General features: G+C 47.8%; 6 protein-coding genes; 5 read left to right on the forward strand and 1 right to left on the reverse strand.

Moving 5' to 3' along the window:
* Positions 1–759: 759 nt before the first annotated feature.
* Positions 760–1,876, forward strand: GSTUM_00003247001 (uncharacterized protein). XM_002836884.2 has 3 exons: positions 760–1,008; positions 1,061–1,336; positions 1,417–1,876. Exons 2-3 carry the CDS (start codon positions 1,101–1,103, stop codon positions 1,733–1,735), a joined length of 555 nt encoding a protein of 184 aa, XP_002836930.1. The 5' UTR covers positions 760–1,008; positions 1,061–1,100; the 3' UTR covers positions 1,736–1,876.
* Positions 1,877–2,072: 196 nt separating this feature from the next.
* Positions 2,073–5,023, forward strand: GSTUM_00003248001 (uncharacterized protein; the record flags this gene model as incomplete). XM_002836885.2 has 2 exons in its annotated part: positions 2,073–2,781; positions 2,835–5,023. Exons 1-2 carry the CDS (start codon positions 2,118–2,120, stop codon positions 5,021–5,023), a joined length of 2,853 nt encoding a protein of 950 aa, XP_002836931.1. The 5' UTR covers positions 2,073–2,117.
* Positions 5,024–12,119: 7,096 nt separating this feature from the next.
* On the forward strand, positions 12,120–15,226 carry GSTUM_00003251001 (uncharacterized protein; the record flags this gene model as incomplete). XM_002836886.2 has 12 exons in its annotated part: positions 12,120–12,778; positions 12,835–12,933; positions 13,031–13,107; positions 13,168–13,385; positions 13,443–13,614; positions 13,662–13,880; positions 13,937–14,061; positions 14,109–14,155; positions 14,207–14,297; positions 14,357–14,603; positions 14,661–14,754; positions 14,886–15,226. Exons 1-12 carry the CDS (start codon positions 12,175–12,177, stop codon positions 15,224–15,226), a joined length of 2,334 nt encoding a protein of 777 aa, XP_002836932.1. The 5' UTR covers positions 12,120–12,174.
* Positions 15,227–16,770: 1,544 nt separating this feature from the next.
* On the forward strand, positions 16,771–19,026 carry GSTUM_00003252001 (uncharacterized protein). XM_002836887.2 has 8 exons: positions 16,771–17,081; positions 17,208–17,251; positions 17,321–17,591; positions 17,688–17,834; positions 17,911–18,436; positions 18,485–18,664; positions 18,725–18,776; positions 18,839–19,026. Exons 1-8 carry the CDS (start codon positions 17,060–17,062, stop codon positions 18,845–18,847), a joined length of 1,251 nt encoding a protein of 416 aa, XP_002836933.1. The 5' UTR covers positions 16,771–17,059; the 3' UTR covers positions 18,848–19,026.
* Positions 19,027–19,059: 33 nt separating this feature from the next.
* Positions 19,060–19,688, reverse strand: GSTUM_00003253001 (uncharacterized protein). XM_002836888.2 has 3 exons: positions 19,482–19,688; positions 19,296–19,401; positions 19,060–19,227 (listed from the first exon to the last, which is right to left on the reverse strand). Exons 1-3 carry the CDS (start codon positions 19,609–19,611, stop codon positions 19,197–19,199), a joined length of 267 nt encoding a protein of 88 aa, XP_002836934.1. The 5' UTR covers positions 19,612–19,688; the 3' UTR covers positions 19,060–19,196.
* A 1,459-nt stretch (positions 19,689–21,147) lies between these two features.
* On the forward strand, positions 21,148–23,328 carry GSTUM_00003254001 (uncharacterized protein; the record flags this gene model as incomplete). The annotated part of the gene is made up of 8 exons (XM_002836889.1): positions 21,148–21,190; positions 21,237–21,824; positions 21,886–22,195; positions 22,247–22,334; positions 22,382–22,422; positions 22,478–22,541; positions 22,592–23,030; positions 23,084–23,328. 8 exons carry the CDS (start codon positions 21,148–21,150, stop codon positions 23,326–23,328), a joined length of 1,818 nt encoding a protein of 605 aa, XP_002836935.1.
* Positions 23,329–23,438: the final 110 nt, after the last annotated feature.

Consider the following 23,438-nt stretch of genomic DNA (forward strand, 5'->3'; position numbering starts at 1 on the left):
ATACTTGATATTCTAACGCTAAGTAAGGCTAGAGCAAAAGGAGGGAAGAAACAAGAATCAACATCATGAGATACTGGGAGGAGGAGAGGAGGACCTCAAGAGGATAGACCTCAAGACAGAAGGATGGAGAAGTGTCCCAATGTGATGGGAAAATAAGAAGGATTGGCTTGATCCCCTCCCGAGTAGAGGGGAGCAGGCCCAAAAAGTTGTGAGAAAAGTTGTGATGTTAAGGTCTTCCCAGATAGGAAATCAATTTCAATCACTAGAGGTGTAGCAGAGACAGTCAATGACTTGAATATTCCATACTTAGTTAACTTTTAATGTTGCATTTTCACACCAAGCCTCCTGATCATATACCCAAATGTTGGGTATTAGAATCAGGATGCTACAAGTACTCTACTATTATTTAATTACTTTTACAAATTAAAAAAAAAAAAAAATTTGTACTTTTATTCAGCTTCATCTTAGCCACATTTCTACAGTCTTTCTAACATGATTGGATCAACGGAAAGTGAGTTATGTTCTTTTGAAAAACACCTAAAATAGACACTTATCTGTTTCTGAATCCATATGTTCATCAATTTAACTGGCACCTAGGTCCCACTACGCGACCCTCAATTGCGACCTATTGATCGCTAGTTCCTTGTATCATATTGCCACCATTCAGTCTGGAGCATCGTCAGAAGTAATCCGGGTAAATCCTAAATTATAGAGTAAGGCTTCCACCTCCCATTGTTTTTCATTGACCCTCACCGAACCCTTTGTCGTCTGAAATTCTTCCTCTGTGAGTGAGCACCGATGAACAAACCCAACAAACAAAGTGATGACTAGCGCAATGCCGGTGGGTCATTTGGGCAGAAAGAATTAAAATAAAAAAATCTTGCGGCTCTTCATGAAGATCACACAATACTGGCCTCAACACCATTGGCAATTCGACCGCCGCCTCCACCACCAACAAACCAAAAGAACTATGCCTTCGAGCACAATTGCAGAGAAAAAAGAGCGACTGTGCGATCCTCCCCCCTTTCCCCTGAGAATAACCCAGCTAATCCACCCACAGACCGGTCCTGGTAGAAAAGCCCACCCCGCTGGAATTCGACATGGGAAATCTCTGCGCTTTCGATGCAAACCCACTCGACCCCACCACCTACTCCAATACACTCGAGGAGTGTCTCAACGGCGCCGCTAGAGACTGCGCTCAGGCTTTGATAAATCAAGTGCTCACTACGCTTCCTATGAAGAGTGTTTCAGACGGGGTTTATGCTGGGTTGCCGGACCCTTTGACCCCGCTGCCGAGGGAGAAGCCGTTGCCGAAGGCTAAGGAGCCTACAAAATGGTTTGTTCACTTTTCCCCCACCCCTATTTTCTTCCGTCCTGAGGCAGGCAGTCGTGGGAATCATGCTAACATGGGAATAGGGAACTGTTTGCAAAGAAGAAGGGCATCAAGGCGAAGACTAGAGATGGCAAGCTTGTATATGACGAGGAGAAGGGTGAGTGGGTTCCCAAGTGGGGTTATAAGGGAAAGAATAAGGATGGCGAGGGCGATTGGATTGTTGAGGTTGATGGGAAAAACGAGAGGGAGAAGGGCGAGGATAAGAATCCGCGGGCACTTAGCAGAGAGGAGAGAAAGGATCGGATTAAGAAGAATGAAAGGCAGATGAAGAAAAACGAAAAGAGGGTCGCGGCAGGAGGTAAAGCTCTGACTGTTCGAAGTGGGAGAGTCGGAAAGAGATAAAGTTGTTTGAGGGAGGGAATGAGGGTATATTTACAAAGTAACCTGGCGTTCAAAAATTCACTCTTATGCACAGTATCCGGCATCCAATTTGTATATAGCTACTATAGTTTTGCTATTGCATTCCGAATTTCTGGTGCTGGTATTTTATGTTTTTCCCCCTCGACTATTGCATGATAACAGAATACCCCTTGGTCTAGATAAACCCTAACCGCTAGCAGCGTTGACAGAGTTGTCACCACGCGCAAAGAGACCTGTGACCCAACGCGTTTTCCAGGATACAAGGCGAAATTCCAGAGACAACAACGATTCCCTACCTCCAACACCCCCATCGCACCTCCCACGACATCAAAAGGAAGAGCGCCAGAGTTCACAGCCTACAATAATGTCCGATAAATCACCCTGCTTCCTCTACAAGGAGACACGAGTGAATCTTGACTGGGACGACTCCTATGGAAATATCCTTAACATCTTCCTACCAATCCACCATTCCGGACCCACCAGACGAACGTCCTCTCACACAAACATCATCAAAAAGCCCGAACCCGACAAGCCAGATACCCTGTTCCAGTACAGACACCTTGCTACTGCGGCCTCGGTATACTACCGACCGATTGAGCGATATCCCCGATGTATCCTGTGGAGAGTCCTGGAGGAAGCGCAGGTGCTCTCACTAACATCGGTGGACTTTACCAAACCCCACGATACCCGGGGAGAGTTTTCCAGCACATTTAGATTCTACTTCCCGGATACAATCAGGCCGGGATGTGTTGGGTTTGCAGACGCTCCTGATAAGGATGAGTTGGTGGTTTATGTCATGACCGCCGGGAACATTATTTACACATTGAATCTGTCGGCGGATTTCTTCCTCCGGGGCGCGGTTACTAGGAAGACTTCGAAGGATAGCGATTATTGTAGGACGTTCTCGCCCTCTTCATTTACCCTGCATTCACCGCACTATCTGATAGCCATTGATCATGAAACTTTGCTTGTTTCGTTGCAGGATGGAGTGCTACTTAAACTTGAGAAGAGTGATGCATTACCTGAAGGTATGTTAATTTGGATACAGAGCTTGTTCGGCTTTGTACTGACGGCGGGGCAGATCCTGAGATGTCGGTGTCACGATATGCCGAGAAGACATTTAGTGAAGGTACCTATATGGCTTTTTTCAAAAATAGGATGCCGTACTTCAGGCCCGGGACTGTCAAACACGGCCGTGACAATGTTTCGTTTTCAGCAGTTATATCTTCGGCGGTCTATTTCCCGCGACAGTGCGAAGACAGTATGGGGGAAGGGCATCAAGTTGGCCCACTTTTGTTTACCGTCTCGGTGGACCATACCTTGAAGACATGGTCATTAGACAAAGGTATTCTGTTACACGCGACAGACTTGCTCAATGAAACCGCTCCTCCGTCGTCTAAAATGAAGACCCTACTATCTCCAGCGTCGTCTCAGCTATTAACTGTAATCGACACCTCGTTCCGGGATGACCACATGTTTTATCTTGTCAGCTTTTCCTCTGCAACAACCGGAAAGTTCAAATTCTGGGCTGCTCAGCAGGGATTCGATGGGGAATATCAAGGGCTCGTAGATTTATACCCAGATAGAGAGTTCACGGCGGATCCCCCTACGTTGAACTCGGTTTGGATGATATCTGAGTTCCGTGTCACACCTGTATCAGGTGATAACAACGGCCTCCTCAATTTGTGGGTTCTATGGAAGAGTAATACAACCTTCCGGGTGCAAAATCTACAATTCCACATCCTGAACGTTGGAGAATACTGGAACACCTGGGCAACTGCAACTGCAGACTCTCTACACGGGCTTCCTGGTATCCCGCCCAGCAATGTCACCTCCGAGGATATCACAGATTATTGGATGGATTGGATATTCTGCCCCGGAAGATTCAGCGATTCTCTCCTCCTTACAGCATTGGATATTCACCGATTGTTCTATTGGGCGACTGCTGGCTCCCCAGTTGACGATCCAGCAGATCCATTACAGAGTAGAGTTGCTAAAGCCATCCCTGGTGCTGTCGAATTGCATAAGACCGAGGATGGGTCGCCAGATTATGAAAGGTATAATCACGAGCTTAACACACAATGGGTGAGATATGCTCGTTTGTGTACCGAGCTCGACAAGCAACGATGCGAAGCACTATCCCTTGTGGCAGATCCCCATACGGGTTTCGTGTGGACTGTAAACGCGGACGGAATCACCGCACTACGAGAATGCACTGAATCTGAGATGATGCAGCACAACCACCTCACCTTTGCGTTGAACAAGGAAATACTCTCACTGCGGTCACCTCGGAAGCTTGGGGCTGGGTTAGCGAATACAGAGTTATCTGATGCTATGCTTTTAGTGCAGGCTGCCACGAATTTGAGGAATAGTCTGACCGGAAAGCTATACGAAAACTGTCTATGGAGGTTACAAAGGGAAGTGTTGGAGGATGGTGTGTTTGCATTCGAGGACCGGATGTTGTCACTTTATCAGAATTGCCTGGAAGGGGAGATTTCAGATGATGATTGGGACAAATTTGAGGAGACGACAGAAGCAATGAATGATCCACAAACGGCGTTCTACTCTATATTGTCGAGTTTGTTCCAGGCTGAGGGACATGCTGGAGCGGCTAAGCTGACAGCATTCGGAGGGAGAGTGCTCGTGGCTGGGAGCCGTGAAGTCATTCATGTCAACCATGATATTCTGTTTGGCCTGGTGTTTGTCCTGCTGATGCTCGTCTTCGAGGGGGGGCATCCGAAGATCGATAGCCCTGATTCGTTATACCTGCAGCTCCTGAACTATATGCGGGAGTATGAGGTCCTTAACTGGATGGCACGAACACCTCTGTCGATTCCTGACTCTAGGCTTTCGGCAGACGACGAGCTCGCAAAAGGATTGGCAGGTCTAAAAGTCACTGGATCAGACCAGGCAGTCGTTTCACAGAAGAGGAAAGGTTCAGTCCTCCAGCTGACGCTTCCCGAGAACTCCGGCCCTCCCCCTCATGGACCTGGCAGAAGCGGCTCCGTGGCGATATCTGTATGTATACGGCGATATTTGGCCAGCTTGGAACTCACAAATCACGGGAATGGATTCGCAAATGTCGGCGCTGCGCTCTTGGGCACCAACGCTGTTGCAGTCGCGATGGAATTTCAGAGGCATCTTCCAGCTACAAGTTGGGGATTTTATGTGAGAGCGAGAATACAGTTGAAGGATGGCAGTAAAGATACTGCTGCAGTAACCTTCAAGAAAGCTGCTTACGGACTAGGTAGGTTTTTCATCTTTTCTTAGGACTTCTTGCGCTAACACTTCTTTCAGCTATAGCCAACCCAACACACCTCTCCACCATAAAATCACTCTTGAGCGAAACTGATCTTGAGACTTCTATCGGAAAGGGCCTACCGCAATATTATCTACATGTCGCATGCTTATTTGAGGAGGCAAAAGAACCAGAATACCTCGTCGAGTTCTGCCAATCGGCCTTGACAGCATTAGGAGACGAAGTAAGCATATTTTCCCATTCCCCCTGGTTTCCCCCATTTCACCACTAACCCTCCACAGAACGATTCTGCAATCAGAACAGAAATCCTCCTGAAACTTTTCCAATCAACATTATCCCTCTCCCTCTTTGACGAAGCTTACCTAGCACTAACCTGTTACACCAACAAACCCCTCCAAAGAGCCGCCCTGCGGGAACTCGTCGGCGCAATGGTCGAACAACATGAGGGCGTAAGGTTGTGCCAATACCCCTTCGTTGGTCTCCAGGATGATGTAGATGAAGCCTTGGCATTCAAGTGCTCCACAATAATGGACGTGTCCGAAGGCCCGCAATTCCACAAAGTCCTGTACGCATGGAGGACACAGCGGGGCGATTATAGGGGAGGTATGGCACACCCTTACCCCACACCAAGTGAGCAGACAGTTACTGATTTGTCAATAATAATAAAGCGGCATCAATCCTCTACGAACGTCTCCAACGTCTGCAAACCGCAAACATCGGCTCTGCTGACCCCAGTTCATGCAGTGTCTCCGACGGCTTCTTGGTCTTACTCAACGCGCTGTCGTGCGTTGGTGGAGAACAGGCTTGGATATTATCCACCAAACGTGCGGAAGGGGATGAAATCACCGGTGGTGGGAGTACAAAGAGGGCGAAGCTTGCTAATAGTATGATATACCTCCCTCCCTCACTCATCCTACTTCCTATTGCTACGTTTAAGAGGTGATATTGACGGGATTCTAGCAACCACTTCCTCACCCCAATACCGACAAGTAGTCACGCTAGAGGACGTCAGGAAGGACTACCAGAATGAAGTGGAGAGGATTGGTTTGCTGCTTAACGGGGGGTTCTTCGTTTAAGTTACCTTCTTTTATCATAATATTATGTCCAGAGGCAAGTAAACGGGTAGGGGTGAGAGCGGAATACTCGTACCATGGCGTAGTCGCGGAAACCATTTCCGTTTACCCATTACTGTATGATATAATTTGGGGTTTTGCCGGAATAATTTAGTTATGATGCGGCCTCTTTTTTTGTTACTCCGTTCTCTTGCTACGCCCCGATACTCTAGGGGCAGATACAAGTACGACATCATAGAATGCAGGAACAGGTTTAGAAAAAAAACCATAAGGCACAATTTATCACTCAAATTTGCATCCTTCGTGCACCGTGTCTAGAATTTCTCAACGTGCCTAAAGCCTCGTCATCAGCCCTCCATTGAAACTGTCATCATACTATTCCACGCCCAATCAACCCAAAACCCAAAACATTCCCGTCGCCGGCTCCGCCACCGCACACCAATAGGCCCAGCCCTATCGCTGACACCACAGGCACTGTAAATACATTGTCATGTTATCATAATGATCATGTTATTACAAATAAATAAATAAACCCTAATAAGTCCATCCCGCTATCCGCAGTACTCGTACACTACTAGCACAACTAGCTACCAGTGTATAAACAGTATCGTGTAATAGAAGTTGAAGAAGTGGCGGTGAGGTTAAGTTTTTTTTGCCGGCCCTATTGGGAGGCTTACCTGGTGGAAATGGAGAACCGACGCATAGGATGTCACTCGGATACCGTACTATCATAGTTTCCGGTTATCCCTCCCATGTTGGGATGTTGGCCCCTAGTTTTGTTTCCGTATTGATTGCTTGGGGCAGGCAGGTAGGTCAGGATTAATGGACAGGATGCGGCTCTGGAGTCGGTTTGTCATAACTTATCCGTTGCCTCGACCGTACGTACGAGTACCGTGGGATCGTGTCGGAAGGTATCCCACTGTGGGGAGGGGGGGTATGTTGGCAACAATATACTATACATGCGGCAAGAGCCCTTAAAAGAGGGGGAGCTTTTGTAATACTTGCGTATCGTCTGAGCTGCGTGTCTGGCTCCCCAACGTTCCTACCAGATGACGTATCTCCCGATGCGATTATAGGTATTTGCGAGCGCGCTTCCGTGTGCAGTACCAGCGCCGGCAGCGCAATCCCTCGTCCACGACCACTAAACACCACAACACCTCGAACCCATAATCATCCCACTCCGCCTCCCCCCCGACCAACGGCCAACAGCAAAGCTTCATGAGTTATCAGGACAAAACAAAAACTTTTTTTAATGAGTTACTGTATGTACTCGTTCATAACCCATCCATCCTTCAATTGGTTTCCAAATCACACAAGACTCCCAGGACGCCACCAGAATAAATAACTGAAGGAGGGGGGAAAGGAAAAACGGGGGAAAGAACGCCACTATAGGAAGATTAACGTGAAAAGACAAAAAATCGAGAAGGAGGACCAAAAAGAGATTGGGGAATATGAAATCTGTGTCAAGCCTCCGCATTCCGTAGGCGGGGCGGAATCTATCGGAGTAAAGGCGGCCTAATAAAGAGAAGATAGGGGCAGAAGAAAGAAAAAAGTGACCAAGAATAAACCAGACGCCATTTCCACTAACTCGTAAAAACGAAAACCCGTATGTTACATACCACCGAGGATATCGGCTGACCTACTATACAAACCTATAAATGTTAGTATTGCTGGGAATTTCGGTTTTCGTGCTTCTTTTATACCGCCTACCGTCAATTGAGTAGGCTCGCGATGGTGATAGTCGGAGAAGGTCGATCGAAAGCGATGGATCGCTCGGGAATCGGAGTCGAAGGTGCAGGAGGAGTAAGGGGGAGGATCACTTGCATTGAGCCAGGGACCTCAGTAACTTTAGCTATCTCTACAGAGCTAGCGATAATGGGGGCATCATGAGACGCAAGAGCTGCTGCTGCTTTTGCGACCGCTGCCGCAGTAGGTTTTCGAGTCTTTGGTGGTGTTGTTGTCGTTGCCGCCGGGGGTTTTGTTTTTGGTGATCTAACTTGAGCCTTGGTCGGTTTAGCTACCACTTTCTTCACAACTTTAAAAGCAGTCGCAATAGGCCCAGGCTTCCGAGCATCTACCTTGACCTTCGACTTCGAGGCTGTTGCCTTGGGTGCGGGTTTTGCCTTCGCTTTCGATTTTTTCGCTGCGGGTTCCGTCTTCGTTTCCGATGCCGGTCGTTTCTTCGCATTCTTTGCCGGTTTAGTAATCTTAGGATGGGGACTAATCGAGGGACTAAGAAGTTGAGGAACATGGACCTCCACAGAACTGCTATCTCTAGGAGGCTCGTCGGGATCAAGCTCGATGAAGGAACCACAGCTATCGCTATCCGTCTCGATCTCCGGTTGCGGTTGGCTCCCATCCCACCTTGGCAAGCTCGCCATCTTCGCAACCTTTTCACAATCCCCACCAACAATCAAGTCAAAGACTCCTTCAAAGTCTCTTCCCATTGGGGGCGCGTCTTCGTTGATCCAAACAGTCATTCCTCCACGGTAATCCTGAACAACACCGCACATTTCACGGACAATTCTCCGAACACCGGGTACCTTGAGGCTCGTTCCGACAACAATAAGACAGTCGGGACGGGACTTCAGATCGGCCTTAGTGACTGCGCCAATCGCCTCCGCATCTGGGTTGAATTCGTTGTAGAGAACTATTCTGGGGCGTAGTTTACCGACTCCAAGAGCTCGCTTGCCGGCAATGCCTCTCACACAATCCATCTCAAGGCACTCCGAGCAATCCGGGGGCTCCGAACCCCTAAAAAGCGACGCCTCAAATTCCGCCAACCACCCACACTTTGAACAAACCATTTTCTCTAACCCCCCATGCAATTGGATTGTCCTGGGCCACGGTCCTTTATTGCCAAGCGGCACGGTAGTCTTCAGGGGCTCCAATTGTGTGTCAATGCAGTCGACGTTTTGCGAGTAAAGTCTAAGAAGCCTGCCTTGTGTTGCCAACGTGGCCAGAAGGTGGTGAAACAGGGTCGGAGTGGCCTGGGTGGTCATTGAATGTAAATTTCTGACCATTTCGTGGAATGAGGAAGTGAGTTGATCATCTTTGTAAACAGAAGCATCGAATAGCTCTTTGCCAGAGGTCTTCAGCTTCATGTCATTTCTAAGGGAAGAAAACAATCCCCCAGAAGAGCGGAAATCGGGAACTGTGTAACCATGCTGAGTCAGCGCTGAGACGGACATCCAGAGTGGATACGGAGAGGCATTGAAAAACCACACCAAAAAAAGGGCGGAAGCGAGGACTAGGGCTGGATGATTTTTGCAGGAACAGACTTACTTCCGGCTCCAACAGAGATACCAGCGCCAGCAATAACAACTATCTTCTTCTTCTTGCGCAACAGCTTTAACAAAGTGTCGATTTGCGGTTTTTGTGCCTTTAATACTTCTTCCGTGAGTGGAAAGCGAAGATTGATATGTTGGGGGGGTTTCCGTTTAGGGGGTTCGGAAGGAGTAACTTTCTGTTTTTTGGGGGGAGGTTCCGTTTCGGACAGCATCGTGTATGTAGCAGGATGTTTTGAATGGGAGGAAGGTCGGGGGGTGCTGTTGTTGTTGTTGCTGCTGTTGCTGTTGTTGCGTGGAGAGGGAAACAAGAGGGGGTGGAGGACGGAGCTCGATTTCTGAAAGGAAGAGAGCAGTGAGGCGAACCAGGAAGGGCGAGGAAGGGCGAGGAAGGGCGGGAAGGAAGGGATGACGGAGGAGGAGGGCGAGGAGGAGGGTTAACAGCAGGAGAAGAAGTTGTTGTTGCCATGTTGCGTGCGGCACACAGCTGCAGAAGCCCAAGTTTACATACCCTCTCCCCTACCTCCTTCCCCCTCCTCCTCGCCTTCTGTCCAGGTCGCTACCAGTTACAATACAGCTATCATACTTCCTACAAGCACTGACACTAACACAGCAAAACCCACCGACCGGCCAGTGCTGGAGCCGACGGGGAAAAAAAAGTTGCATCTTGCTATGTACCCACCTGTCCGACAATTCTCGGCCTGCGTTTCAATGAAATGACAGCGAAGTTTGCTGATATCCTTTTTCTCCTCCTCGCTTTTCCTTTTCCTTCCAAGGATTGGGAAAATCTCACTGCTGCATACCCCCCCCTTTGCTTTGCCCTTTCCCTCTCTTGCAGCAAGGGGAGGCGGAGCCAAAGTATTGGGAATAGAGTGATGAATAAATACCATAGGATAGTTTATAAGAGAGAAAAAGCACGGCTCCCGATCTCGGACTGTTCATCGAGCTTTTATTCTATTTGTACGAAATAGTCCTTAGACTCGGCCATTCTAATACCATTTGCGTTGGGCAATCCACAAGATAGCATCCAATTATCTCTGCATTTTGTGCCGTCCAATACTTTTGAAGAGCACCCCAATATTCTGACCGAACATATGATTCGGCAGTGATATGGCTCGGTGCGAGACTGCATGATGTTTTGACAGTGAGACGCTGCCTTGTACGGTACAGTACTCGTGCAGCGTAGTAACCTATATTTATATCATTTTAACCACGATACGGTCGATATTCCATCCCTATTCCATCCAGTTTTCCTTTTTATTAAATTTTATTTGTTATTATTATTATTATTTCTAATGCGTCCATAGTTGGGGGGGGGTTAAATCGGTTGTCTTTATTTCATGTGTCAGGGCTGTCCCGCCATGGTCTTCTTGGAGTTCGTTTGGTGCATTGTTGGGGGAGAGAGAGGGAAAGGTTCGCCTACCGTAGCGGGCGCCCGGAAGGGGGAACTCTTCGGAACGGGCTACAGTACCATACTTGCTCACGCGGGTGACTACCTTCCAGGCGCATTACAGGACCCGATCCCCCCACTATATGCCTCCCCTAATCCTACCATATCAACAACACTGTAATGTGGGTGATGGTACCGTACGAACAAGGTGAAGGATACATTTGCGGTTCATCCGGGGGCTGGTACTCACGTACTGGTATGTACTGTGCGGTTGGAGTGCCGTAGAACACAGTACGACATAGGGCACTGCATCATAGGATGGCATGAAAGCGCTCGTTGCTGTAATGGGTTGCCCGCGTGTGTGCCGGATGTGTAAACTTGTGCATGATCAAGGTACTGTGGAGGGCGGTGGCCCTCGCTCCTTGGGTATGGTGGGTGCTGTGGAAGCGGCGCTCGAGTACGGTATCATACGGGCGAGTGGATGACCGGGGAAGGGGTAATGGGAACAATCAAGTTGAATTAACTGCCACACGAGGTGAGGAATAGAGAGGGGGTGGGGGAATGGGGAAGAAGAGGGAATAATATATTCAACGACGGGCGACAAGAGGGCGGAGGAGGAGTACAAGTACCGCAGACTATGATACCGGCTATGGAAGGAAGGTCGGTTAGAGATAGCTTTACAGCTGGCAGTCCCTTAGGAAATACCGGCAGAGAGTGTGAGTATGGTACTCAAGCAGATTCCATAGGGGAGTTTCGGTATAATATGTTTTACATTCCAGCGTACTAAAGAGAACGGGGGCCACGAAATGCTTGGTCCTTCCAAGACGGGTTAGGCTGGCCAAACAGGAGGAAGCCAGGCAAGGGAATATTATTCAGGTTGATGAAATCATGGGGCAAGAAGGCACTGGAGGTCGGACAGCTGCAACCGTAAAATTGACGCAAGTTTGGAACAAGCAGCCAACCTATCCCAAAAAATACCTTTTTTTTCCGGTTGGTTGTGTGGGTGGTGTGTGTGGGTGTGCGGGTGTTGCGCTTTATGTAAGCCGAGGATGTGGATTAGCTTGGCGAGGGTTCCCTTTACTTTCCTTTGGTTCAGCTTCCCCTCGAGCTCTTCCCAAACCCCGTAATTTTATGCAAGGCCCCACCCATCTCTCTTAGTCATCTCAGCCTCAATGTCACCCACGTTTTCCCTTGCGCGTGACACGTGAGTCTGATTAATTTTGACTCGAACTCGCGCTCCGTCACGTCTTCCCTTATCCAAGAGACTTGGAGTGATTATCTCATCCCCCACCCCAACCTTGACCATTTCAACCCCTCACTTGTTTGCTCACTCTTCAACTTGTATCATACCCCATTTCATTGTTTGGCCGGTTATTTATGATTCCTCGCCCCCCGCTACCCACTGCTTCAACATGATTCGGGATGAGTCTCTCAAGACGAAGAAACGTTTTTTTGAAGGCCTCTATTCCCTTGATTCGATTGTCGAGGATGACGACCTGTACGAAGAAAATCCAGTTTCTGCGCTACTAACAACGACAAAAGATCCTGCTATTAGGAGTCCTCGAGCCCTTCCTAAACTCACCCGGGCTCGCACAGCCGCTACGTCGAGTGCAAGGCCCGTTTCCAGTTCGAGGGCTGCCGTTTCAAGGACCCTTTCTCTGCCCGCCCAAAAGCTTCACCCTTCCACCGTGCCTAACAGGCCTACGCCTACACTCTCGACTCCTACTGTCGTGGCTTCCTCAGCTCAGTCCAAGACGTCTCGTCCCCCGGGTCTTCACGATTCTTCAACATTTACTGTGACTCCCTCTTCTAGGGCTTCCGCTACCGCCACTCACTCATCACCGCCTCTACCTGATATGCCATTGGTGCATACTCCAACGCCGACAGCCCCTCCTGAATCCTCGAGGATGTCTGTTGTAGGATCTGGGGGTTCTACAAAACGAAAACGTTCCTCAAAGGCGGCCAAACAACCGACGGCTAGGGACTCTCAACTCGTTTTTTCAGACCTTGTTTTCTGTGGGTGAACGAAGATCGTGTTTGCCCTTGGCTGAAATTACTTACGATTTTCGTAGACTTTATTCCAAACGATATCAGGAATCCGGCGAGAAAGATGCGAATTCAGAAAGCTGCTGAGTTTGGCGCTTTTTGTATCAATGAGTGGAACGACGAGTGTATGTATACGATAGACTACCTTATGAATATCAACTCGCCACAGTTCTCCATTTACTTTTAAAAGGCATGGATCCGGCTGATGCAGTGGAACATAAGTTATCACTCATGTTATTGTCGAAAGCCATTTCAAATATCTCGATGTCCTCAAGTACCTGAAACTTGAGAAGTTACCAGTAATTAATATTCTGATTTCCTTCAGTCTTGCAAATTTCTGAGCGGTAGATTCCTTGCAGGAAAACATCATCGTTGTGAACCACGAATATACAGGAGACTGCCTGCATCATGGTCGTATTCTTGATCATGCCCAGAAGATTTACGAGGTTCACGGCCGTGCGCCCCTGTCACCACCTCAGGCTCCGGCCCCACCGCCTTGCCCTTCTATAAACGAAACACCTTCATCACCACAAAGTCTTCAAATTAAGCCCTCCCGGCGGAAGAAGGCTCTAGAGAGGTTATCTTAGGCGCCCACTTTGAAATAAGGGTTACAGTCCTCCTAACGTATATGCAGCACTCAAACCTCTTCGCACCCGCCCTCTAGCCTCTCGAGCTCACATCCTTTCGAAATTGATGCCCCGGTACCCACACGCAGCGATTACGTAACTTCATCTGCGCCCGAAGGGATGGCCCCTAAAGACGACCTAGACATGATGATTTATGAAGCAAAGAAAATAGGCCCCTTGGTAAGCACAGGATATATCACTCGCCTCAAATTGCTGATGGTTTGAAGCCGCTAGAAGACGAAGAGGAGTCGAAGAGTGTGGAGGGGATAGAGACGACGGATGACGAGCAGGATTCGCTGGAGCTAGCCAAAAGGCAAAAAACCGGAAAAAAAGGCAGGAGAGGAAAGAACGATAAACCGGGACGCTATCTAGGGACGTTTCAGTGCCTGCAGAAAAACGATGGGAATCAGATGGAGGATAATCCTAATCAGAGGACTATTGAGATTGTGAGGTTTGGAGCAGAAAATTCGCGGAAGAATATACTAATGGCGATGATGAGTAGTTATCGGAGATGCAGCGCTATTATGAAATGCTGAAAGATACTTGGAGGTCTCTGGGGTACCGGAAGGCTATAGCTACTTTGAAGAAACAGGATCATAGGATTAGGTTTGCTAATGAAGCTCGAGAGTATGCCCTCTTCCTAACTCTACTTGAGATTCGTACTCATTTATCAGGCTCCCTGGAATTGGCGACAGAATAGCCTTAAAAATTGAAGAAATAGGTGACCTCTCTCCCATTTGCATAATCGTCCCCTGGTTCTAACCTGTATCAGTCCGAACCGATCGCCTCCGAAGGCTTGATTACACAAAGATGGATCCTGAAGATGAGGCATTGAGGCTCTTCCTTGGAATTTACGGCGTAGGGTGAACAACCCTGGTGCCCCCCAGACAAGTCCACCCGCTAATACACACCTTCTCAACAGTGGAGTAAAGGCTCAGAAATGGGTAGATGCAGGGTATAGAACTCTGGATGACATAAAAGCCCATGCACGACTCACCTCATCTCAGCAGACTGGGATTGAGCACTACGAAGATTTCCAACAACGCATCCCACGGGACGAAGTGAAGCAGCATGGCGACATTGCCATGCGTGTTGCGCACGAAATTGATGCCGAACTAAAGCTTGAGATTCTAGGATCGTACAGGCGAGGTGCTAAGGACTGCGGCGACGTGGGATCCTTATCGACCCATCAGTGGCGTGAATAGTTGGTTAATTGGTTGGCGTAGATTGACATCATGATTACCAAAGAGGGTGCGGAGGCCTATGCAATTACCGGTAGGATATCCTCCCCTAGTATTTTTTTTGGCTTCCAATTGTATAGTATTGACTATTGAATAGAGATTCTCCGCGAGCTCGTCGAAAAGCTCTTCGAAATTGACTTTTTGCAATGCGCCCGTATGTTCCATTCACGATAATATATCCACCAAAGAATATTCAATAACTCCTCGCAGTCGCAATCCCAAGAGGCTCAGACAGCGGCACAAAGTGGCATGGCGCATCGAAAATCTCCTCGGGGCCCTGGCGTCGAATAGACTTCCTAGTAGTCCCCTGGGCAGAGCGTGGCGCGGCTCTACTATACTTCACAGGCAACGACATCTTCAACAGATCCCTCCGTCTCTTAGCCTCCAAAAAGGGCTTCAGACTCAACCAGAGTGGACTGTACAAAGATGTTTTGCGCGGAAAGGACAGAACAAAGTTCACAGATGGAGCCCTGATGGAGGGCGAGTCGGAAGAGAAGATTTTCGAAATCTTGGGCGTGCCGTACAGGCCGCCAGAGCACAGGGTTTGCTAAGTAGTAGTGGTGTTGACCGGAGGAAAGCCTGTTTATGATATGGTCCCGCCAGACTACTAGTACGAGTAGACACCACACCAAATTTCTATCAGAGGGTGCGACAGCTTATAATGTATTAGGGCGCGTCTGGTCGCCCGGGGCTTTTCAAACCTTCCTAATTACAAAATCTTGGTTGCAGCTGGCAACCGCAATAATCACAAGTTGTCATAATTGACCATTCTCAAGTTCCGAGAAGTGTGTCTGGTTGGCAGGAAAATCAATTATTATTCTATCTTTTTTCCATCCCAAAAATTGGTGGTTGTAGTGGGTGGTTGCAACTCGTGCACACTGCTCCAAAATGAAGGTTTGTGAAATGCAAAATAGAGATTTGCGGCAAACTTATAATGACGGTTTGGTGTGGCGACCAGTCGCGCCCTCAAACGATACCAAGCGTTGCTGTACTGTACTCGAGCACCGCTGTGTACCGTAATACCGATTTGAACCTTGACCCGCCGGGGGAGGCCACTAAAATAAGCATAGGAAGGAACATTGGCATTTAGAGTTATGGTAAGGAAAGCTGTGTTCTAGAGTATCCCTATACGAGTACCAGGGTTAGAGCTAGATGATGATGGTGAGGTTCTTGAGAAATCGGATTTTGGTATTGGGTGTTTCTGTGGGGGGCTGTGAATTTAGTGGCCGGTTGGTTGGTTGGTTGGTGAGACCATACCATCCGTTGAGGGTGAAATCATGCTCGAGTAAATATCTACGATAGCTGAAGATTCTACACAACCCCCCGTCCCCTGAATTTGCTAGCCCGCTGTTGCGTTTTCCGCCTCATCATAGCGCCCAGGTTCTCCCACCCGACTCTCCAATGCTGATCAGTGTCCTCGACTTAATTTACTCATCCTCTTCGTAGCAATAAATTAAGGCCTGCGATTAACCTTCCACAGCACGTGTACTGGAGGTTATGATCACCGTAATTAGCTGCAATGGCTGGTGGAGAAGGAAGCCAACACACCAAACAAACGAGTGATCCCCCATGTTGATCACGCACGCTGTGGAAGTTAGCCGATAAGGATTTTCGCGTCTAACCCGGGGCACGGCGGGGCTGTAAATATCTCATTGACCTCGGGCTATCCCGCATCTTGAAGCGATAGAGTACTCGTACTCGAGTATTAGTACAGACACGAAGAGTTCTCGGATGGGCTTTGTTTTTTCCTTTTTCCTTTTTCTCTTCGGGGGCGAGCGGGCGAAATTTAACTTGCCTGACAATGTAAATTACTGTACGAGTACGGCATCGTTATTGAAATGGGTTTATGCCATAATTGTTGTTACCTTTGGAATTGGCTAACTGCTGGAAGGGAGATCGCCGGTAAGACTTTTACGAGTGCTGGTGGACTAAGGTGAATCCCGAACATGATTAACCGCTGAGTTTTGTTTTGTTTCTGGTTTGATAATACTCGAGTATAAAAAAATTACTGAGGTTATTGCGTCATGGTGGTAGGTACGTAGGTAGAAGTACGATACTCGAGTATGATACCCCTCCATCTCAGCTCATTCCAAGTATGATACGGTAAACCCCTCACTTTTTTTCTTTTTCTTCACCATACTGGTATCGTACCATAGCAAACGACAAAAACATAGCTTAAGTTATACTTGAGTAGGCTCTCCCTGACTGCGTACGAGTACTGTAGTCTACGGTAGAGTGGTAGAGTACTTGGTTCTGACATTCCCCCTCATATCGCCTCATCTTACTCTGCCCTTCCCCCCTCCCTCTTCTTCTCCCTCTACGTCCCTTGAGATTTGCCTAATACAAAATTTCTACTTCTACTTCCTAACTGCAACAACCTCAAAATGTCGCTTTCTAATAAGCTTGGTATGTTTGGTTCTATCTTTCTTCTTCTTTCTATTTTGTTTTGTTTTTCCCCTGTAATTAGTTTTTGTTTTAATTTTGTTTGGCAGCGTTAATGGATGAATTGCTAATGCGGCAGATAATTCATAGCTATTACTGACCTCGATCTCAAGGGAAAGAGAGTCCTTATTCGTGTATGCCCCTATATCCTTACATCACCCACCTCTCTTGCGGAGTGGAAAATTTTAACAGACGGAAAATAGGTAGACTTCAACGTCCCTCTTGAGGGGACTATCATCACGAACAACCAGCGTATTGTCGCAGCCTTGCCTACTATAAAGCATGCTCTCGAGTCGGGGGCCAGATCCATTGTGCTGATGTCGCACTTGGGACGCCCTGATGGAAAGAGAATTGAAAAGTACTCTTTGGCACCAGTGGCCAAGGAATTGGAGAAGTTGCTTGGTGTCAATGTCATCTTCTTGGGCGACTGTGTTGGCCCGGATATTGAGCAGCGTGTTGCGAATGCCCCCGATGGTTCGTTTCTTTCTCCCTATTCTACTCTTCACTTTTCTTTTTGCTAGCTGAAATACCTAGAGATGTTAACTTATCTGAATTCGTAAATCCGAATAGGAGCAGTGATTCTCCTAGAAAACCTTAGATACCACGCTGAAGAGGAAGGAAGCTCCAAGGGGCCGGATGGCAAGAAGGTCAAAGCCGATACAGAGAAAGTAAAGGAGTTTAGAAGATCTTTGACCTCATTGGGCGATGTTTACATTAGTTTGTTCCCTCATTTCTTCATCTTCAAGCAGCTCAGTTAGTTAATTACTTTTTCTTCCATTTCCCTCACAAATAGATGACGCCTTCGGCACTGCCCATCGAGCCCATAGTTCTATGGTTGGTATCGACTTGCCGCAGAAGGCATCTGGTTTCCTCATGAAGAAGGAGTTGGAGTACTTTGCCAAAGCTCTTGAATCCCCGGAACGCCCATTCCTTGCTATCCTCGGCGGTGCCAAAGTATCCGACAAGATTCAACTTATTGACAATCTAATTCCCAAGGTTGATTCTTTAATTATTTGCGGTGGTATGGCGTTTACTTTCAAGAAGACACTTGAGGGTGTCAAGATTGGTAATTCCCTGTTCGATGAGGAGGGTGCTAGGACGGTTGGTGAGGTTATCGAGAAGGCGAGGAAACACGGTGTGGAGGTTGTTTTGCCTGTTGACTATATTACTGCGGACAAGTTTTCGAAGGATGCTCAGGTTGGATATGCAACTGATGAGCAGGGCATCCCCGATGGGTGGATGGGATTGGATTGCGGGGAGAAGTCTATTGAGTTGTGCAAGGGCACTATAGCTAAGGCTAATACTATACTCTGGAACGGGTATTTGATTCTCGCTCCTTGGTGGGGATTCCTTGCTAACTGTTACAGGCCCGCTGGCGTCTTTGAGTTTGACAACTTTGCAAAGGGAACCAAGGCTATGTTGGACGCGACTGTCGAGGCTGCAGGGTCTGGCAAGATTGTTATCATTGGTGGCGGTGACACTGCAACTGTGGCTGCGAAGTATGGTGTTGAGGATAAGCTGAGCCATGTCTCGACTGGTGGTGGGGCGTGAGTGGTCGAATGTGCCTTTATTTCAACAGGGAAGTATGGCTAATATGTGTGATGCAGTTCATTGGAATTGCTCGAAGGCAAGGACCTTCCTGGTGTCTCTGCTCTCTCGGTAAGTCCTCTTGAAGTTTAATTGGCTCTGAGAAAAAGAAAAAAAGGCTAACCGGGCTGTAGAGCAAGTAGACGGGATTCACTGAATGGAAGGACAACTGAATGGAAGGACGACTGAATCCCGCGAGAAGGATCTGTAGTTATCAGAACATCTAGTCCCTGAGCCCAACCAACTTCCACCTTGGCGGAGGAACAATAATATAGAAAAAAAAACTCTGGCTCATGACAACATGAACTGTCCCAATTTTTAATTTTTTTGCGCACAATACGTAGAAGGAACCAGATAACTATCATCGGGCATCGTGATCTCCACGGGTCCCTTGATCGTTGGAGAAGCTATGCTACAATCGAAAAAGAACATCCCATCCAATTCTAACCAGCGACGAGAGTGAATCTTGTATCGAAACGGCAGGTGTATTATTTATTTGGCGGGGTTCTTTTTAAGCTCTTCCCTATACATCTCCAGGCAAAGGCGTTAGCGTATATGAACTCGATGAGACAGAAAAATGAAGGGACGAACCTCAGTTGGGTAGAAAAGTCCTCAGTGGTATCATCATCATCCCAACTCTCCTCCCACAATCTCCCACCGGGAGGATTCTGTACATCAGTTTCGCTCTCCTTCCAATCTATTACTCCCCCGCCACACCACCACATCCAAGATTAGCCCCACATCCTCGCAAGTTCAACCAGGCCCTCTGTAGCTCACCTTCGACGGGAAAGTCCTCGAACTCGTCATCCTCCTCCAGCGATAATGCTTGTTTCTGTGGCTCCTTGGGCTTATCAGCCGCAGAGTCCTTGGGATCGGTGGTCTTTGATGGTTTTGATGAACTGGACATTTTTGTGGTGTTGGAGGCTGGGGTTGGATGTTGTTGAAGGGGGGTGGCTTGATTGATGGATGGATGGATGAGGTTGATGCCGTTTCTTGTTTGAACGATACGAGTACGTTCGTACTTGTAATTCGGGAATTACAAATCAGGTTAGGTTAACTTAGTGAGCTCTGCCAAGACTATCAGTGATCAATGTTAAACCGAGCTTTTCTCGCTTTTCTTTTTCTTGAGGCAGCCATCGAGATAGGCAGGTCCGTCCAATGGAATACAATCAGATACAATGGAATACAATCAGATACTATGGGGTGGATGGAATGTAGACTACTCGTATATCGGTAAATTATGGTGTTCGTTGAAGTGCTATATTTCTCTCTGTATGAAATGATAATCGCATGGTCTGGCTCCCCTCGTTACGTTGTGTTTGGTTGCACGCTCCACCGAGCAGACCGTACAACCTATGTGCTGACACGGTATTATATCTCTATGAGTGAAGTCTATGGGGATAAGCTGGCTTTGGGTGCTCGAGTGTTCGAGTACACCGGATGTATAAATAATAATCAAACCGGGTGCAGTATCGTACTGGACTCATAGAAAATCGAGGGATAAAAGACACAAGGTTAAAAAGGGTCCCGCCTTCTTGCTCCTCATCATCTTCTTCAACTTCTTTCATGCCTCGTAGTATTATACTGCTGTAGAGTAGTCTGTTTGACTGCTGTAGCAAGAGTGTGCGTGTTGTCATCCCGCGCGTCTTCCTTGTCCTTTATTCTTGTTCTTGCTCCCTTCCCGTGCTTTACTATTACTGTGACTTAAGGGCTTACCAGTGTCTCCCTTCCTCTCTTCACCTCCCGCCCCCCTCCCCCTCCTTAAGTCCTCGCAGCTTTTCGGGGACCTTATCTTTCTTCTTCATCTACTTCCTTCATTTGTTAAATTGCATACTCGGCATCACACTCTCTCACTACCGGAAAGAAAAGAAAAAAATAAAAAAAATCACCAGCACCAACATGTTCCGAGGATGGCTTGGAGGAGGTGGTAGTGGAGCACTTGTCACACACTCAGCTTCTTCACAATCGTTAAGTGCTCTGGATGAGCCACAAGCATGTTTGTTCTAATGAAGATTTTTTATTCCCTACGGTGAAACTTTTTTTTTAGCTAATGTAAGATTCTTGAAAAATATTAGTGGAACAGGCTTTGAGAGGTAGTGCAGTTTTCCTCTTTTCCTTAAGCCGTGCTTGCAAAAACAACTTTTTGCTGATTTTGTGTGTTGGATTTTCTTTAGCAATGGATCTGCTCATGGATGATGATGTTGCCGGTGCTGAAAAAGCAATTGGGGATGGGAGTTCAAGCTTTCATAAGGTTGGCCCCGCGTCATCCCACCTTTATCCTCCACCTTCCTTTATCACCTACGCACTCGGGACTTTCCCCTTTTCTTTTCGTTATGGGGCTGGATAGTAATACGGTTTCCTAGCTCGCCGGTGGAGTGATAGGTTTCTTGCGAGCAAGTTTAGGATTTGAACCAGAAATTATGAAAGAAGGTTTTAGTTTACTATGAATTTCTTGAGAAAGAAAATAAATAAAAATCAGGATATGGGTTGACGTTTGGATTTTTGCTCGGCTCTTTCTTTTCATACGTGCAGCTTCTGATAGGCTTGCGGATGCGGAAGGCTCGGCGGATAGGGACCAGAAGAAAGCTATTCGGGAAAAGATTCAACGATCGTCGTTCCCGCCGGGTACGGAGTTCGCCCTGGCGCACGCGGAGTCGCAGTTGATGTCTGCGGTTGTGGGCGTGTTGTCGGAATCGGTGGTCGAGTCTATGAAGGCTTTCTACAAGATGAGGAGTGCGTATAAGACTTTGGAAGGGCTACAGGCGCATGTGGCTGTAGCCCTTCCTAATACTCCGCTGGCACGATTGGATGGGATGGGTGGGAGCAAGGTTAGCTTACCAAAGTCTCTGAAGGCTCCTAAGAGGGGGTCTGACCACGATGGGAACAGCTTAAATGCTGGAATGGCTGGCTTGGATATGAGACCGGCGTCGGCGAGTGAGGTGCCCTCGAGGAATTCAAGCGCTAGTCGACGGTCGGCTACGTCTTTGGACTCGCAATATAATTCAATGGATAAGTTTATCATCTCTGGGGCAAATATGTGTTTCGGAATGCTGCTGCTTATCCTTGGAATGGTGCCGCCCAGCATGAAGAGGATCATGGCCATTGTTGGATTTAGGGGCGGTGAGAATCCCGCTATTCCACTTTCGTTGGTGAACAGTTTTGCTGACCGCCCTGCTATCAGACCGCGAAAGGGGTGCTGAAATGCTTTGGGAAGCTGCCAAGTTTGACAACATCCATGGTGCCATCGCGGTACTTACAATTCTCCAGTACTATGGTAACATGGCTCAGTTCTCAGATATCACCCCCGACGACAACCATCCTTCCGGTATTGGGTATCCAGCCGATAGATGCCATGAGGCATTGGGGTGGATTAGAAGGCGGTATCCAAATGCTGCGCTTTGGAAACTTGAGGAGGCGAGGATGGAGGCCGTTAAAGGCAACCTTGAGAATGCTGTGACGATGTTATCCGTTCCGGTTGTCACGCAGATGAAGTACCACCCGTGCATTCCCTTGGACTAAGACATTGGGCTTATTGGATGAAGGCAGGTTGAGGCATTGATACTATTTGAGAAATCTTTGAATCAGATGTTCCTGCACCGATATGAAGATGTTGCAGCCGGCTTCATCAAGGTTTCCCATTCGAGTGATATTTTGTGATTGCTGCTAATGTATGTTAGCTTATGACACTAAATAACTGGAGTCACGCTCTTTATAACTAGTAAGTATCCGTACGCTCGCTGCGGGTTTAGAGCGAATGTTAATTTACTTGCTAGTTTTGCGGCCGTTTGCTACATTGAATTGTATAGGCAAGCTAAGACTTCTGATACTGAAAAAGCGGTGTGTATACTGGGAATACACATTCGAATATTATATTAATTGAGGATTAGGAGGGCTGGGCTAAAAAGGCAGAGGATTTGTTCGAGAGGATACCATCTTTCATGGGCAAGAAGCGATTCATGGCTCAGGGTCTTCCGGTGGAAGTCTTTGCGGATAAGAAGATCAAGAAATGGGTTGCTCGGTCCAAGGAGAGGGGCATTAGACTTGCCGATGCTGTTGGTGTCAGCCCCGTTGAGGAGATGATGTTCTTCTGGAACGGGTACAGACGAATGGACCAGGAAAATTTCGAGATATCCTTTCAGGCATTGCAATACTGGGGGGATCACGAAATGGAAAACGATACCATCGATGAGCAAGCTATTCGCTGGCTCTTGCTCAGTGCAGTCATGAGGAATGCCGGGAAGTGGGAGAAAGCGAGGGAATATCTTGAAAAGATCCAGAAGGTTGACAGAACCCAGTTTCGGGGAACTTTAGTCAATGATTATATGAGTACTTCCCCCTCAGTATTGTAATACCCGCCACAATTAACTAACACAAAGCAGTCCCCGCGGCATACTACGAACGCGCAGTCGGAATCTGGAAAGAGGCCAAAGAGCACACGCCAGAAATGCTAGCAGAGATGAGAGTCTTGCTAGACAAAGCCGCAAACTACGGAACCTTCGAGCTAGACGCTAGAATCGGAATGCGAGTGACGACGGCTCTGGACACCATCACGAGGTATGAGGTGTGGCTCAAGGAGCATAAGGAGACTGGAATCGCGGAGAAGGCACCGAAGGGGTCGGAGTGAGCTGATTGATTGCATTGTATATGTGACTGTGCCACTGTATGTCAATACAGGCAGTGAGAGGCTGTAGATTATCATAACTAGAGGGCGTTGTGCGCGAGCGATTCATATAC

This window comes from Tuber melanosporum (assembly GCF_000151645.1).
Source record: "Tuber melanosporum whole genome shotgun sequence assembly, scaffold_165, strain Mel28".
Lineage (NCBI taxonomy): Eukaryota > Fungi > Ascomycota > Pezizomycetes > Pezizales > Tuberaceae > Tuber > Tuber melanosporum.